Genomic DNA, 18,161 nt, shown 5'->3' on the forward strand with positions numbered 1-18,161 from the left:
TTTGTCTGGTGGGGTTGATTATTGTTCCTTCATTTCCTGCTTTAATAAGAAAACATAGTAGAATCCAGGATTTAACTTTAGGCTTTGTCTCATCCTGTCTACAGAGCACCGGGGTCCTAGGCAGCGCTGACAAACATGCGCCAATACTGTCAACAGCTCAGTGCAGAATGCACCACAAGGGAACATGTCATGTTTTGACATTAAGAATTTCAAGTATGGATCCAATTAAGAGATTAAATTAAACAGTTAATCGGTTTTTTAAAAAGTGCCTGTGATGTTGACCAACAGTAGATGGATATAAATCTGTATTTAGTCAAAGGTGCAGTGTTTTACTGCTAGGTTCATGTACACAAACCAAAAATGTAATTAAATCTTGGCCTGTAGCCCTAAGATGAGTTGTTTAAAAAAGTATTGTAGTTGTGCATCTTTCAACACAAACTGGAGAACAGGCATCCAGTTTGGACTGTGTAAATAATCCTCTCATGGCTTTGTTTAAAAAGACCTCCATGAGAGGAGCCCAGTGCTGGGAGACACTGTGTCAGCTTGGGCTTTGGCCCCCTTTGTTTGTACAGGACTGCTGCTGACGAAGAAACATGAGAGCTCTTCTCACTGCTTGTGCCAAGTAAAAACATTCAAAACTGACTCTTTTACCAAACCATTTTAGATAGTAAGGAGAGTCTGGTTTAAGGCATCCCAAAATAGCCAACAGCATTTTCCTCATGTTTAAGGCGGAAGTTAACATCTCAAGCATATGCAAAAACTCTACCCTGAAACCACAGCTAGTGACATGTACATGTGTCATTTCGAGAGATCTGTAACATTATCTAGGAACACAAAACAAATGAAATTTGCCATATGTAAATCAAATAGAAGTAAAAGCAGCTCTAGTTACACGATTATAACAAGGAAGAACGAGCCTGAGCAAAAGAAGCACAGGTACGATGCAGTACGTCAAACAGCAATACTCGCATTAATAGAGTACTTGCAAAGCTCAACGGATTGTGAAAAACATTTTATCTGTACGCCTCTGTAGACTTAACTGTGGACCTGTGTACAAGTCTGGATATACATGTGTGTTTGTACCAATACACCCCCTTCCTGTTCCTCACACAAGCTCCATATTTCACTCCTTTACACAGAGCAGCCTTGTGATCCACTGGGCCCCAATTCGGGCCCCAATTTCCCATTTACAGACCATAAACCTTTATTTTTTACATTTTAATACGTGTGAGCGTATACAAATCCTCTGTGGGGCTCAAGCTGTAAAATTCCTGTCGAATTTCCTTAATATGGCAACTACCTATGGAATAAATGTGAAATGGCACAGAACAACAATATTCCTGAAATCCGATGTTTGACATCACCTTAAGCTAATATTCATCTAATAACCATGTCCACAGAAAGCTGTTTTCTCCAGCCCACAGCACACCCAGATTACCAGCTCCAGAGCCCCATTATATAAGCACCTTTAATTTACTTTTTCTCCCCGATGTCACGGCTTTGACTGAAGTAGGCCGGCTGAACAGAGAGACCATTCTACGCGATTCCGCTCTCTGAGTGGTAAATAGAGAGATAGCTATCTGACAGCGCAGCTGGGTGACGGGCACACACTGGCGAATCATGTCTGCATTGATTCGAGCGCATGGTAGCACACTGCAGCCTTTCTTATGAAACACAATCGACCCATCTGTAAAAAAGGCAGAGGAGCTGATTGCTGGCACACAGGACTTGATTGTCAGACAAGATTTTGCATGGACAGGGTGCGTGACTAAACAGGTACAAAGCCATTTATTTACAGTATGCAACCGGACCGAGTAATTCAGCGAAGGAATCGGGCTGTTTACCATACAGTAAATAAAAACACATGTCTTGACGTATGCAAGCTTATTATGGAAACCATGATGGACAACTTAATAGTAAAGCTTCTTAGCATGAGATATTCCTCATTTATCCTCATGCTCTGGACAGGCAATGAAGAAATATATATATGAGGATATATATATATTTCTTCATTGCCTGTCCAGAGCATGAGGATAAATGAGTAGAACTGTAATAAAAAGCCTAACAATAGCACTGTGTGTCCCGTCCACACTCTTTAGTGCAAACAAGTGCTCTCTCACTCTCACACGACACTGGAGTCCGAGTTAATTCAAAAATAAATGGAGGCATTGAAATGCAGGTGGAAGCCTGGTCTTCCTGCTCTTTTCACTGATGCGTCAAATTACACTGACAGAAAAAGGGGAAGAAAAAAAATGTCTCAGTGCCAGTGCAACACACAGAATTGCTTTGACATTCAGACAGCTGGCCGTATAGTTACTTTACGATTTTTGTCGTGACCACTGTGCCACCTGCATACAATGAACCAAGCTCCATTATGATAAAAAAAAAAAAAAAAAAAAAAAGCAGCTAAATGAAAGCACATTTGGAGTGATAAATGTCAGACACAGAAGAAGCTTTCCTTTATGGGCAAGCACTAAGGAAACAGAGGAGGTCATGCTGGTGGAGGAGTGGATGTGGAGACGGGAATTCAGGGCATATAGGAGAGACAATGAAGGAAAGGTTAAAATAGACATTTTGGATTTGAGCCTAAACCTGTATTTTAGTGGATGTATTTTAGTAAAGCACAGGAGTCATAACTCACTGACTGCATAGAGGCCATGCCTAAGTACAAGAAGCTCTATTCAGAACTCTACCATCAATCTCTCCCCCTCTCTTTCTCTCACTCACTCAGATACCATATGAATGTAAGAAAAGTATATATTCACGTCTGTTTCAGTGTCCACCCTATCACTTCAAACTGCCTCTAGTCATTGAGAAACAGCTGATTTTCTCAAGCTGACACAAATAGTGACGAACCAGACTGGTCTCACAGAGTAGAATCTGATCTACAAGTGGTCAGCGGGCCCCAGACTGACCTCCCCGACCTCAAGCTTAAGATAAAAAAAAAGAAGAATGTAGAATACAGGCACACAGACACACTGCCATCTTCAGTCTGCAGTAAGAATTGCATGTGTGTCCTGCCAAGCAATATACACAGGCTTCATAACTGAGCATTAAACTGAAGCCGAAATGTATCTGATGTTGCTCTAATGTTTAACAGGTTAAAACCAGGGCAATTTTTTGCCACTTGTGTCTGGTTCTAAGAGTTCTTTTAATGTAAACAACTCAATATTTAATTTTTAGACCTTCATTGGGCTGTGGCTGATTGACAGATAAGTGGTTTAGCTGAATGAAAAGCTCAAAAAGAATAAACACTGCAGATGTATAAACAGAATCTGTTTCTGCAATCTGACATAATATCACTGTTCTTGTGTGATATTTGTGAACGTGCTAATTTGGCTTTGATCGTGATTACAAGTAGTAAATTAAGTGAGCATGCACATTCCTAGCATGAAAAGGCGTGCCTGTTATGAACACGAGCGTGCTACTCGGGCAGCCACTATCCTATTTTTCGAATCTCTGGCTCTTATTTTTATTGATTGCTCAAAGGTGCACAAGATGTTGCTTTTCATTTTGGCTTCGTAACAACACAGCTGCACTCAGTGGAGCCACGTTGTCCACCCTGCAAAACTTGCAGCTTGCGATTCGTTTTTAAGACAATGCCTTAATTATAAATATTAATAACATCATCGATAAAAAGCCAGCATAAGGATCGAAAGACAAACGTATGCTCGCGTGAGTTGGGTTGTCATGTGGAACATATCCATGTCAATTTCATGGAACATGTTCCACTGTAATCATCTTAGCAAATGATACACATTTACATTCTTAAGTACTAACCGCTTCACAAGTGCCCATCAAACGTGGATCCATTTAGGACTTTTAACCCTAATGATATAGCATAATGGAAATGATTGCGGTGCAGAGTAAAACCGCACAATACTTAACTGGAACAACAGATTGAGGTAATACACTAGCAGGTAAAGGTTTCCAAGAATAAATACTTTTCTAGAATAAATTGCATCAGCTAAACATGACATGAATATAGAGCAAGTGGTGGGTGTACCTGGTTCCTCTGTGCTTTTGTATTGCTTCACCAGTATTGGAGTCGTTCTGTTTGCCAATGGTTGACTCTCAGCAGCCTAAAAATGACAGGTCACAATGAAAGACAGTGTTATAGAAACAGTATGGAATATACAATATGTCCTATATATATGATATTAACCAGGTAACATGATTAATGACTGCCACATAAAGAGTTAATTAAAAAATTCCCCCCCCTTTTTTTTTACGTCATCCTTTAAATCCTGTGCACAGTGATGACAATTATTTGGTCTAGGAAAATCAAACTAGCTGAAGATATAATGAATATATACATGTAATGTAAATCTTGAACAGAACAAGAGGTACAAGCCTGTTGGTGTGAATAGTCTCCTGGCTGAAGGGAAGGTGCAGTAAACGAGTGAAAAACATGCGGAGCCTCTGTGTGCTCTGCTGATAGGAGTCGTTAGCCGGCAGCCCACCATTCATACCTATTGCGCCTTTATCACCTAGTTTCCATAGAAACACCAATATAGAAACACAAAAGGGAGAAATTAATAAAAAGCCCACAAGCATTCATTCTTAATGAAACGAAAAAAGGAATTTCACAATACATGCCACCAACCATAGAAATGTTGCTGGCATAGAAATAAAATCTAATAAATGTCACTCATACAACCCTGTATTAACCATGCAGCCCAAAGCCGATTTTCATCTTATACACGAAAGGCGTTGTTAGACTGGGTATACGTTTATACTGTCTGAAATGTGAATTTGACAGTATATTTTTTGTCATGTAGCACAAGCTTAAACTGGTTCCCAAGCCCACGCTGGCAGAATCAAGAAAATAAAATCAAAAAAGCTTTAAATTCTCTCACAGTCAACAACACCCCCTTGTCTGTGCTCCCCGAGTATGTTTTTTTTTTCTGCTTTGGCACCACTGGTCTCTAAGCAACATTGAGGCTCTTTTTCTGCCATAAGTAGACTAGAGCAGCCTCAGTGTAAGGTAAATATTGGTTTAGGCCAACACAGGAACAACACAGAAATTCACCATAAGGGTTCTGTTGCACTGCACTCATAGCTCACAGTGTTGATCCTAACGCTTATGAACAGAGCTAAAAAAACTGAAATACTGTTAGCATTTTATATATATATATATATATACATATATATATACACACACACACACACACACACACACACATATATATATATATATATATATATATATATATATATATATATATATATATATATATATATATATAAAACTTAATCTCAAAGGTCTTGTGGAACGCTATGAAAAGAACATTATCAGAAGGTATGCATAGAAGCCAACATTTTCACAGGCTTTGGGAAGATGCTGGGAGCAAAAGCAGAGCTCTTTTTCCTCTGCGCTCCCGCAGCTTGCATCCTGATTAACTCTCCAGAAATGCTGGCTTCCCCATGAGCGCTCCACACAGACACACTGCACAAACATCGTTCTTCCCTCTCTGCATATAACATGGTTAGTGTGAGCCATGCCCCATTAGAACTCGGCCCATTGAGGGCCACAAACACAAGACAGCGAGGCAGAAACCACCCAGAAACACAAAACTACACAAACTGTATCTTCGTGGAAGGACTAACAACATTAAAAAAGGAGCGAGACATTTACAGGTCTGTGTGCGGTGAGCCATAATGTCTCTTATACTTAACAGTAGCATATGTCGGAGAGTGCTGTGTTTTGATGTGTGTATTTCTGTGTACCTGTGTACTTCATTTGTGATTGCCCAAGTGAATTCAGGGTAGTGTAGAGTGACTGTTCTGCAGCGGGAGAATGACGCTGCGGGATGAGAGAGTGTCCCATCACCACTCTCTCCTGTGCTTCAGTCAGAACCGGCCGCTGCCCCTCGCTCACCTCACCACTGCTCTCCTCATCACACCACTTCTGCTCAAACATAATGACCCTACTGTTACTGAACAGCACAACATCCACTTTATTTTTCATCCCCATTTTCCAGTAAAACTTGGATTGAACGCTGTTACGCTAGTGACCCCTACTGGCAAATAAGAGTACTGCTACAAATAAAAACTACAAAATTAAATACATTTACACTATGCATAATTTACATCACACAATATCAAATAGAACTGGTCATTAACAATGAAGCCTCCTGACAAAAGTAAAATGCAACAGAATGACATACCTCTCGTTGCTGAGACTGGCTTATTGGACCCTGTTCCATCCGAGCCAGCAGTGACAGGATCGGGTCACGGTGGGCTGATACAAGTGGCCTTCGCATGACTTCACCTTCACTTGGAGGATCGTAATCCTGACAAGCAAAGGAAAAGGCAATGCTAATGAAAATATATTTCTATATTATTAACAATAACACTAAAGAAGTACTCATCATAAATGACCATTTAAACTAGCTAGTGATATGCTCTATACTTTCAGTGTACAAAATTCGAATAAAAAAAACACAAAGAGAATCTCATGGCTCTAGTAGTTAGATAGTCACCATTTCCTGGATTCCATGCAGTGAGCTGTTGAAGCTTGTCATTAGGTTCTGCAAAGTAAAGCCTTCCTCTGTCAAAGCTGCAGAGAAAATACATGAAACCTGTTCTTAGGGATATAAAGACAGAAATAGGATAAGCTTGTGTGGGGTAGACTGTTTCAAGCAATAACTCACAAGGTCAGTGGTTCAGTAGACAATGTGTATTGATCTGAATCACACACCTAGGTAGACCCTTGTGGTGTCCTTGTGTATACGCACTCGTGTGTGTGTGTGTGTGTGTGTGTGTGTGTGTGTGTGTGTGTGTGTGTGTGTGTGTGTGTGTGCGTGTTGATTGTAAATCTCTGACAGGCTGCCGAGTACCTCTGACTGCAGCCATCTGGCCGCAGCTGAGGAGCAGCTCTCCCTCAGAGATGTGCCTGGCTGCAGTCTCTGTCTCTGTGATGGAGGTGCTGGAGTGTGAGCTGTTCTCCTTCACAGACGGAGATTCAGGAGGAGCAGGTTCAGTATGCACAACTGCAGTCATTGGAGGATTCTGTGGTTTTTTGGGGGGAACTGGGGAGAATGGATGGATGATTTCCTCTTCCTCCTCCTCACAGGCAACTGACAGTACACTGGTGAGGGACAGGGGAACAAACAATAGAGATCAGCAGGGAAGTACATAATATGCAAATATGTTCTCCACAAAAAACAATTAAAAAATGATTTAAAATAGAATAATTACATAGATATCGTGGTGTATTATGCTGACCAAAAACAACATGTAGTGGACCATGGGTTAAATGTAATATCTCTCTTTCTTACATAGAAAGATCTGGAGATGTTCACTGCATAGGCCTTTTCTTAAAAAGAACTTCAGTAAAATATACTTGATCCAACATTTTGTCAGTATTTTTGTGTTGTGACCCAACACTGTCACTAAGTGCCTGTGCTTAATTTTATTATTATGTATACTGAATAGTATAGTTAGAGATAAAACGTATGCAAATCTCTGCAACTATCCATAAGTAAAAAAAAAAAAAAAGCTTTGCCCGCTTGGTATAAGTGGCTAAACATTGCAAACACAATACAGCTTTCAGTTTGTTGCTTTTCTATCTATCTATCTATCTATCTATCTATCTATCTATCTATCTATCTATCTATCTATCTATCTATCTAAATAATATAAATTTGAATATAATATACTTTGTGTGTAAATATACTCACCGGCCACTTTATTGGGTACACCTTACTAGTACAGGGTTGGACCCCTTTTGCATTTAGAACTGCCGTAATCCTTCGTGGCATAGATTCAACAAGGTACTGGAAACATTCCTTACAGTTTTTGGTCCATATTGACATGATAGCATCACGCAGTTGCTGCAGATTTGTCGGCTGCACATCCATGATGCGAATCTCCCATTCCACCAAATCCCAAAGGTGCTTTATTGGATTGAGATCTGGTGACTGTGGAGGTCATTTGAGTACAGTAAACTCATTGTCATGTTCAAGAAACCAGTCTGAGATGATTCACGCCTTATGACATGGCGCGTTATCCTGCTGGAAGTAACCATCAGAAGATGGGTACACTGTGGTCATAAAGGGATGGAAATGGTCAGCAACAATACTCAGGGAGGCTGTGGTGTTGACACGATGCTCAGTTGGTACTAATGGGCCCAAGAAAACATTCACCACACCATTACACCACCACCACCAGCCTGAACCGTTTATTCAAGGCAGGATGGATCCATGCTTTCATGTTGTTGAAGCCAAAATCTGACCCTACCATCCGAATGTCGCAGCAGAAATCGAGACTCATCAGACCAGGCAAAGTTTTTCCAATCTTCTATTGTCTAATTTTGGTGAGCCTGCGTGAATTGTAGCCTCGGTTTCCTGTTCTTAGCTGTCAGGAGTGGCACCCGGTGTGGTCTTCTGCTGCTGTAGCCCATTCGCCTCAAGGTTTGACGTGTTGCGTTTAAAGATGCTCTTCTGCATACCTCGGTTGTAACGAGTGGTTATTTGAGTTACTGTTGCCTTTCTATCAGCTCGAACCAGTCTGGCCATTCTCCTCTGACCTCTGGCATCAACAAGGCATTTGTGACCACAGAACTGCCATTTACTGGATAGTTTCTCTTTTTCGGACCATTCTCTGTAAACCCTACAGATGGTTGTGCGTGAAAATCCCAGTAGATCAGCAGTTTCTGAAATACTCATACCAGCCCGTCTGGCACCAACAACCATGCCACGTTCAAAGTCATTTAAATCACCTTTCTTCCCCATTCTGACACTCAGTATGAACTGCAGCAGATCGTCTTGATCATGTCTACATGCCTAAATGCATTGAGTTGCTGCCATGTGATTGGCTGATTAGAAATGTGCGTTAACGAGCAGTTGGACAGGTGTACCTAATAAAGTGGCCGGTGAGTGTATATGTAATATATGTAAATATAGTAAATATAGCTCTTCCAGTGTCCTTATTGTTGGTCTTTTTTTTTTTTTTTTAGATGTTTTATACATGTACTTAAAATGAATGCATTCTTTATCACTGTTTCACTTTACCACCTCATACATCAATACCTGTTTTAGGTGGGGTGAGATATTTGTTTCTTGGATAAATAAACACTTTCACACATTCTCCTCTGGTAAAATAGCAAAATGTTTCTTATTGGCTTACATTTATTTAGGTTGCTTTAATTATATTAATGCATCAGGGTAAATTTACTGCATTGTTTGGCCAGATAAGTCTAGAGAAAGACGGTGATAAAGACTTACACTGGTAGCGGGTGCTGCTCCTTTTCCTCACTGTGTGGTTTCTCCTCTGTAAGTGGAAGTTCTACATCACCCCATGGATGGTTTTGCATGTCTGCTGGCTCTGGTGTCTGTGTCCTTCTAGGGGATGCAATTGGCGTGCATAAAGGTGTTTCCACTGGTTCCACTGATTGTTCTAATGAAAGTGGACAATATCCATATAAAGCAAATGTACAAAAGGGTACAAAAGCCTGAAAATGCACTGCATTAAGTGAATACTGTGAGACCTGGTAAAACTGGCTGCTGAGGCTGTACATGCTGGGAATCTCTGAGTGATTGGGCAGGGGAAGGATGCTCTGAGACATCTGGAGTGCTGACTGGAGACACTGCCTCCCTAAGTGCTGGGGGAATCTCTGTCAGACTGGGCTCAGGAGTGGGCACTGGTGTAGGCACTGTACTCTCCTGTCCGGTTGGTGATAGACCATGAGAAACAGGTGCCATTGGAAAACTAATCATCATCAACATTGCATCATTGCATCAACAGTGGGTTAATGGGATGGAAAAATTATTTAAGCAATAAAAATTGGGTGTTTTTGTGCAGTCTGTTTTTCTGTGAACTCATTTACCTGCTGCATGTGTGTATCCTGAGTTGAAGCAGAAGGCTCTCTCTGGCCCAGGGTTAGGGCGATTATGCCGGCCAAAACCTCATTCACATACTGCCGGATGAGCTCCGAGTCCACTGGCAAGCCGGCATCCACAACCACCTGCAGTCCTCCCGCTGTCTCTACTGCCCGGTTGCAAAACACAGAGGAGGCCTTCTAATCACACACTTAAATGGCGATAAATCTAGTTTCAGTTGAATATATTCAGAATTCTGCAGAGATTAATTGGAGCAGGAAGGTGAATATGGTAATGGTTGATTGCGTGAGACAAATGGTGCCACATAAATCTTCATATCTCATTGTCCAGGGCAATTTTAGTTCAGTGCCAGGAACGATCAGCATTCTGCTGACAGGTTGACATGTTTGGCCGCAAATGGGCACGCTGTGAATTGTGCTTAGGCCTGGAACAATATCATTCCCCATTTCTGACCAACGTCTTTTGATCAAAAGGTCTATTTCGCATGTCAACGGGCAACTAGATTTCCTGGGCTCTTGCCCAGAACAAATCGGGAAGAACACACCCCTGTGAAGACCATTTTTATTTTTTACTCAATAAAAATGACTGCTTTACCATTATAAAGCAACAAAGATTTTTGGAAATCAATCATTAATATTATAGTAAAACTTGATATAATATTGCTAAACATAGTCAGCATTCTGCAATATTTTAAATATCTGCTAAACCTCAACAATATAATAATTCTAAAACGGCAAAGCAACAGCTATTTCACCTTTACCGTATTTCTACTTTGTGTACTACTTTAACGTTGCACTCTTGGCATGAAAGCTTTACTCTGAGACGTGCACTAGGTTGCCCACTTCAGCAGAAGACTCCAGTCAGTCTCTGAATGTGCTGACTGGAGCTTGCTGCTTGCAGACTTGTAGCCTCCTCTGCAAATTTGATACATCATTGATCTTTCTATTAAACGAGAGTGGGGATTAATGAGGCGGGCCGAGAGAGCGTGGGCTGAGTTAAAGTGAGCCGAGTGAAATGGAGGAGAGGAGGAGTGCAGGGAATGAGGAAGAGCAATCTTACTTTAATGAGGAAACACCATGTCCCAGTGCTCCGACAGCTTTGACAAATGCGCCGCTCACTTCTGTGCAAACTATGAATCAAAATTATGAGACTAAAGAGGGAAAAAGCCATGTTATGCATAAGTCTCCCCACTCTGCTGGTTTCCACCAAATGCCCTTAATTGTTTTGGTTTTTGGCATCTCGAATACAAGCCATAGATTAGTTGACGCAACAGTGAACCGACAGACAGGTGGCAATGTAGGAACTGTGCCGACAGTCATGTGTCACCAGAGAATTGCACCATCATTATGTTCACTATAAAATACCAGGTGTCAATATCTGGGTGACTTGATTTACCTGTGGTGTCTGAGGTGACACTGTCCTCTGGCACTGATTGGACAGCTGGGTCTGTAAGGGCAGGCTGAGGAAACATCCCACTGATCATCCTTGCCATTAACTGCTGCTCCACCCTGCAAAAGCAAAAACAAGTCACTTAATAAATGTACAACTCCTATAGGTTACACTGTTACAGACTTAAATAGAACTAGGTAGCAGGTTACAAAACCCTGGAGTGCAAAAGAGTCACTTAATATTGGGTCATTATATACATATGTATTAGATCTGCCTCCAAATGTTCATTGTTTAATATCAAATTCATGTCATGAATTAATGAACATGGAATGAATGAGCTATAATGATATCAGAACAGCAAACTGCCCTATTTGTGTTTTTTTTATAAATATTAGATACAATTAGATACATAATGACACTATTGTATGGCACACAGGAGAGGATATGTTCCCTTTTAACAGGCTTTCTTTCTCATGTTGCCTCATGAGTATTTTTCTCTCCAGTGTCACCTCTGACTTGCTCATTAGGGCTTTATATTTACAGCTACAGATTTCTGAATAGTTGCTTTCAAAAAGGCTTTAGTTTTAAGCACTATAAATAACATCAAATAGACTAGACTGCATTAAACAGACCTTTGTTCTATAACTATATCCCAATTCTATGAGATTCATGTCTATATCTTGTGTACTTGTAAAGCAGTGGAGCCAAAGGGGTGGGGGACTGAGGGGGCTGCCTTAACACTTTCTATTCACAAAGGAGGCCTTAGACTAAAAATGTTTGAGATCCACTGTGTCGAGGCAATAAGGGCATTTAGTCAAGCTAAACATGACAAGTGTTGATATATTGCAGTGCATGGTGAGAACAGAAGACCCTCACCAGTCCACAAGTTGATACTCTAGGGTCTCTCTGTGCTGGATGGCGGTGAGTATGGGCTGGGTGAGAGGATCGGGTTGATTTGACTGTGTTGGGAAAGTCGGACCGTGGTACAGGGCAACTGGAGGAGAAGGAAGTCCATGCAGCTCTATAGGAGAATCAGGAAATTCTCCATCCATCTCAGGTTCCTAATTTTCCAGGACAGTAAGAAAACAAGTTAGTAATAAAAATGTCTGTATTCTGATTTGTGTCTTTACAAAAACGATATCCACCTCAGCAGTCATCAGTAAGGTCGTGTAAACTAGCTGAGAACTGCAAACACACGTTCAGTAGCATACATTACTATCTGAGGAGTTTTTGGAAAAGTGGGGCATTTGTCTTCTGTTACTCTCCTCAGTTATGTGTGTTTGCACTGAACTCTTTGGTCACTGGTTTGCATTATGCACAAATTCCTCTGGCACCGAGTCAGAGAGCCTTGGGTAAGCCAGGACCAAATGGCTCATTCCCAGTGGCCAGGCTCCATAAAGAGAGACAGAAAGAGGACGGAAATAATGGGGAGAGAGAGAGAGAGAGAGAGAGAGAGAGAGAGAGAGAAAGTGTGAGTGAGAGATTTAGCAAGAAGAGAGAAAAAAAGAAAAAACTTGGCTGTGTTCGTCAGTTACTGAGTTTGTTTGAAGTTTATGGCTCCATCACAGTCCCAGCCTGCCAGAGTGGAGACATTGGAGGCTTAGAGCAATGACATTTTAGGAGTGGGCATCTGGCCCTGGTTGCTCTTGGAGACAGGGTTTGTTTGATGAGGTCTGGGCTGGAGTGGCTGCACCCTTTATTTGACAGCTGGGAGAGCGAGAAGACTAAGTGGGAGAACGTGTGCCAGGCATAATTGGATTTTTAGCCTAATTAAAGGCAGAGCTCATGCACATCACTTGAATTCTTTTATCGTCGTCTCTGTTTGGTTTGTTTAAAGTTCTGGAGCAATAACTCTGACCTTAACTGCCATAAAAACTATTTAAGTGTCAGTATAATTCTGACATGACTCGACATGAAATTTTCAATTGCAATACCATTGCTACAAAAAGTAAGCAGCAAAACACATTAAACACACTCAATCACTAACCAGCTTTGCTGAGAGCAAACAATGGCAAATGATTCACAAAATGCAATAATAGTTAAGAATTCAGACACATTTTCATTAAATCAAGATAATCTTTTAGAAGATACAATTTAAATATGCAGTGCTGTGAAGCTATAACTGGTCAACTGTCTGTGAACAATCAGGGTTGACAAATAGCACAACTAAACTCCTGTTTTTGAAAAAAGATACGATTTGTCTCCGGATGCAGTTTGCTTGTAAAACCAAAAGGGGGCAATGTGGATTAGTCCATGCTATTTCAAGTACTTTAACCTTCTTTTATTTTCATTATCCACGCTCTTCCTCTTCACTAGTTACAAAAGCATGCGAGAACAACATGGATCTGCTCTTCTCTCAGTCTAACGACCGCTGTGCTATTTCTGTGCTAACTGATGCTTGCCCTTGACCGACCTGGAATGGGCCTACAGTGTGATATCCTGAGCAGCTTTCTTTGCTTGTTAGCCATAAATATGGGAGGCTTATGGCTTTGGGTGTATGCTTGACTGAACTGTGCAGTGAGATGAATTCCTGAACAGCTAGAGTCTGAGCGGCACTGAACAAAGAGGGTTACGGGTTGTGCACGCGCACCACGCCCCTTCCAATACCAATCGCCTAAATCGACCTTCTCCACAGTGGATTTTCTAATTCGTTCAGTCGGTTTGGATAATTAATGAAAGTGATGTTCCTTTTCACCCGTTCCCTCAGCCAACCTTATTAACCAAGTGCTGAAAGTGTGATGCTTCTGAGAGCGTGGCGTCAAACCAAATCTATATTTGCGGTTCTGTCACACTCACTTTGCGTATGTACCCCAGTTCTTGAAGCAGCCTGGGTGTTGGAACCTGTCAGCCTCTAGGCATGCGAGCAGATGACCTTTGAAGTGTGCGCTAGAACATGTGCAATCAGGCCAACACGAAATCAAGTTGTGCTCAATTCGATTTACCTGGCTGTTGTCTGCCTCCTCAAAGACGGTGGTTCCAGGAAAGCCATCGTTCTCCTCAGCCTCGTCTTCGAACGGTGGGGTTTCTGCTGCGGCCTGTGAGGCAGGAGCGGAGGAAAGAAGGTTAACGAGGCATTTAAATGGCGGTAAAATCCCCATGCCGTTAATAGCACGAGGGGTTATGAGCGTATATGTTTATTAAATTATTAAAGATCATGATGACAACATGAAGCAGTTTATTACAGTTGACCATTCAATAAACTACAATGCTTTGTTGAAGGCAATTATCACACAGCACCTTCCATTTGCACAGGTGCTCTCACACACACACACACACACACACACACACACACACAATATACAGAGAGGCTCTTCAGCATCTCCTGATGCTCTTTCCACCAATCCCTGCTGCCTCTCATCAGGGCCATGGAGCTGAGTAATGTAGAGCACAATTACTCTTTCCCCAGCCTCACTCATTCCTTTCAAGCACATTACATTACATGAGAGGGCAAAAAAAAAAAAAAAAAAAAGAAAAAAATCATGCTCCCTAGGAATCCACTCACTCACTCACGCTCACGCACGCATTCACACGCACGCACGCACGCACACGCACACACACACACACACACACACACACACACACGCACTTGCACACTGATTGCAAAGGTCATGATCTGTCCTGCTCATAAGCCTCATATGTGAAAGAATCACAAGTCCTTCCCCCAGGGGTCACAAACACTGGCTCTGCTTGCTCGCCTTTGTCGCCATAGTAACCGAGAGAGAGAAAGCTCCTTGATTCATGTTCACTCAGCGTGAGATGGAGCCGAAGCTAAGCAGACACAGACAAGACACTTTGCAGTGTGCTCTGCAGAGGAAAACACATCACAGGTGCAGCATATTACAAGCTCTTAAGCGTCTAATGATGATCTTTGGATTAGAATGCAGCAAATGTGCAGTTTTATGTCAAAGCATGTTGTGAAGATAAGTTCTTTCTGCAACCATGGGCCTGTTTAAAAATGCTTAATATCACAACACAAACGCCATGTACAAAACTAAGAGGTTTGAATATTAGGGGTGTAAAGTAATTGTAAGTATACAAATATAAGTGTGCACTATGTGATGTGTTAAAACGTAGACTTACAAAGTATTAACATCACATTTCTTAGTTTTGTTCAATTTCAGTAGAGGATAACCCAAGAGTCTCTATACATTTGAGAATCCCTTGACAAAAGAAAGAACTTATTAAAATCATGCTTATGACGAGAAGCTGTCGCGAGGTTGCAAGAGACTTTAACTGAAAACATGGCAACCTCATCGCACAAACAAAACACACTCCATGTGTGTTTGAAAAGCAATGGCAGTTAGGGAGAGTAGGATTTGTAAATAAAGCTACATTTTGTTAAATTAAAAAAAATTATTAATTTCCTATATTTACATAGATATGCGGTATATATGCTGTATATGCATATTCTGTTTATGGATTCCTGTAGCTGTCCGCATCAGACTTAAAACACTGATGCTCACTTAGAAAACTGAAAAGATTCCTCCCTCTGATCCTCCACATCTGCTTAACTGGCCCTACCATCTCTCAGGATACAGGGTAGACATGCTTCTATACTCTATTCTGACACCCAGGTGGTAGAATAAACATTTAGTTTTAGTCCTATATCTTATGTAATTCAATTTGTAGGCATATATTACAAATTTAATACAGTTAATACAATAATTAAACAGTCCAAAAGCCTGGGATCCCAGAAACAAAAGATAAACCTAAGATTTGTTTTTATTTATTTATTTTATTATTTAGTTTTTGGTTTTAAGTTCTCACTCTCCAGTGTTCTGTACTGTTTAAAGACTATAATCACAATCTTGATATCACCCAAATGAGGATGGGTTCCCCTTTTGAGTCTGGTTCCTCTCAAGATTTCTTCCTCTAAGGGAGTTTCCCATGCCACAGTCGCCATGACTTGCTCATCGGGGATAAATACACATCATTAAATTCTGTAAAGCTGCTTTGAGACATTGTCTTTTGTGAAAAGAGCTATAGAAATAAACTTGACTTGACTTTTGTTTTTCCAGTTCATCCCAAAGGTCAGAGCTCTATACCAGACCACTCAAGATCTTCCACTCCGAACCATGTTCCACTTGATGTCTGAACAACCGAGTCTCTAGCAGGCTTTAAACAACGAGAGGTTAAAGAGGTTCTTGAATTAGGACTCATTTATTTAAAAAAATTATTAAATAAAAAAAACTATGGTGTTCTAATGAAACAGCATCAATAGAGACTTCAAAGCACTTTGTAAGTCGCTCTGCATACAGATGTTCGCCAAATGCCATAAATGTAAATGTAGCTGTATTTTTAATAGTGGCTGATTGTGATCATTACTCTTGTGTTATTAGAAAAACTAGGTATGTAGTAAGTATGAATAATACACATAAACAAGAAGCCTGGGAGAATAGTGTTGTGTGTGTGTGGGGGGAAAAAAAACATGCAACAGAAACAGACAAAACTGCGGAGCAAAAGCCTCCTGAACCCAGAGTTATATCATTCAATACTATTCCCTCCCTCTCTCTTTCTCACACACACACACACACACACACACACACACACACACACACACACACGGCAGCGTTAAAATAGGCTGTGACGCACAAGCAAATATATAAGCAGTTATGGTCTATAACCAGATTCATATATATATGTATATATATATATATATATATATATATATATATATATATATATATATATATATATATATATATATATATATTAGTTTCGCACATAATAATGGTGAAGAATCCATAGCGCTAGCAATAGCTGCTATCCAGGAAGCGAATGAAGGATGGAATGAATGACATTTGTTCAAGTACGCTGAAATAAGTAGAACAGTAGAACCCCCCTCACATTTATTAAATTTTATTTAATCAATTTGATGCGTCAGTTGAATTAATTAATCAATTGAATTAATATAAAAAGTCTATTGCATTCATTTGATTCATTCTATTATATTTTTAGTACATATTATTTAATATATTATATCGACTATTACTAAATATTATTTTTTGGGTATTTTATTCCAAATAGTTTTAAAAATGTTACCTGTTCAAATGTTTATGATCACAAATGTTAATAATAATAAACTATGTAACTAAAAGCTGACAAGCAATTTTACACTTTGCATTTTTTCACCCTAACTGTACCGAACTGTGACTTAAAAACCGAGGTACGTACCAAACCGTGAATTTTGTGTACCATTACACCCCTAATATACATCTCTGAACATGCACACACAAACACACACACACACACACACACACACACACACACACACACACAATTTGCAGAAAAATCACTGGCTGGGAAAAATCTGTGTGTGCATATACATACACACACACACACACACACACACACACACACTTTTTCCAAAACAGTGCTTCATGAATCTGACCTATATCCAAGGCAAATCCAGCCGCATGGGGATTGTGAAAGCTGTGCCTGAAATAAATTCCAACCCAGTTGCACCGGTTGCTGCAAAACCGAACACTGTGCTCCCAGACAAGCCTTCGAGGACACACTCATCTATTTTTCAGCACACTCGGTGTGTGTCATCTTGGCATGTTTAGTGAGGTGTGGTCATATTCAATTCCCCTCTGTCAGACAGAACCCAGGCCAGAGAGAGGCAAGAGCAAGAAAGCTTTTGGGTTGAAAGCATGTGTAAGAATCAAAGCCTGTTTGTGTGTGCGTGTAACTAGGAGACTGGGTAAATGTGTGCGCGCGCTCATGAGGGCTTGTTAGCCTGAGGAGTGCCAGGCCGATGAGTCATTGGCAGTTTGATGCAGAGAAAGACAGACAGTTATGGAGAAAGTTGGGAGAAATGAGGACAACCGAGCTGTGCTCTTAGCAGACTAACACACCTCCTCAGGGGCGAGGATCATAGTGTTACAGTCTCAACTATCTCCACTACACAGCACATCTGCAAGAAAG

The 18,161-nt window shown here is 40.8% G+C and overlaps 1 protein-coding gene across 4 annotated transcripts in view; it reads right to left on the bottom strand.

Annotated features, from left to right (window-relative positions):
* The window catches only part of kiaa0586 (KIAA0586 ortholog), a 93,774-nt gene that overhangs the window by 14,063 nt on the left and 61,550 nt on the right, over positions 1-18,161 (bottom strand). For all 4 annotated transcript variants that reach the window (XM_046855194.1, XM_046855196.1, XM_046855192.1 and 1 more), the window contains 12 exons: positions 14,177-14,269; positions 12,111-12,295; positions 11,241-11,353; positions 9,833-9,993; positions 9,494-9,668; positions 9,231-9,402; positions 6,843-7,093; positions 6,486-6,562; positions 6,171-6,296; positions 5,731-5,911; positions 4,355-4,490; positions 4,007-4,082 (listed from right to left, as the gene is read on the bottom strand). In XM_046855194.1, coding sequence (XP_046711150.1) covers positions 4,034-4,082; positions 4,355-4,490; positions 5,731-5,911; positions 6,171-6,296; positions 6,486-6,562; positions 6,843-7,093; positions 9,231-9,402; positions 9,494-9,668; positions 9,833-9,993; positions 11,241-11,353; positions 12,111-12,295; positions 14,177-14,269 — 1,719 coding nt within the window. In that variant the 3' untranslated portion in view covers positions 4,007-4,033. The remainder of the gene's footprint in view (positions 1-4,006; positions 4,083-4,354; positions 4,491-5,730; positions 5,912-6,170; positions 6,297-6,485; positions 6,563-6,842; positions 7,094-9,230; positions 9,403-9,493; positions 9,669-9,832; positions 9,994-11,240; positions 11,354-12,110; positions 12,296-14,176; positions 14,270-18,161) is intronic.

Source organism: Silurus meridionalis, chromosome 8 (genome assembly GCF_014805685.1).
Source record: "Silurus meridionalis isolate SWU-2019-XX chromosome 8, ASM1480568v1, whole genome shotgun sequence".
Lineage (NCBI taxonomy): Eukaryota > Metazoa > Chordata > Actinopteri > Siluriformes > Siluridae > Silurus > Silurus meridionalis.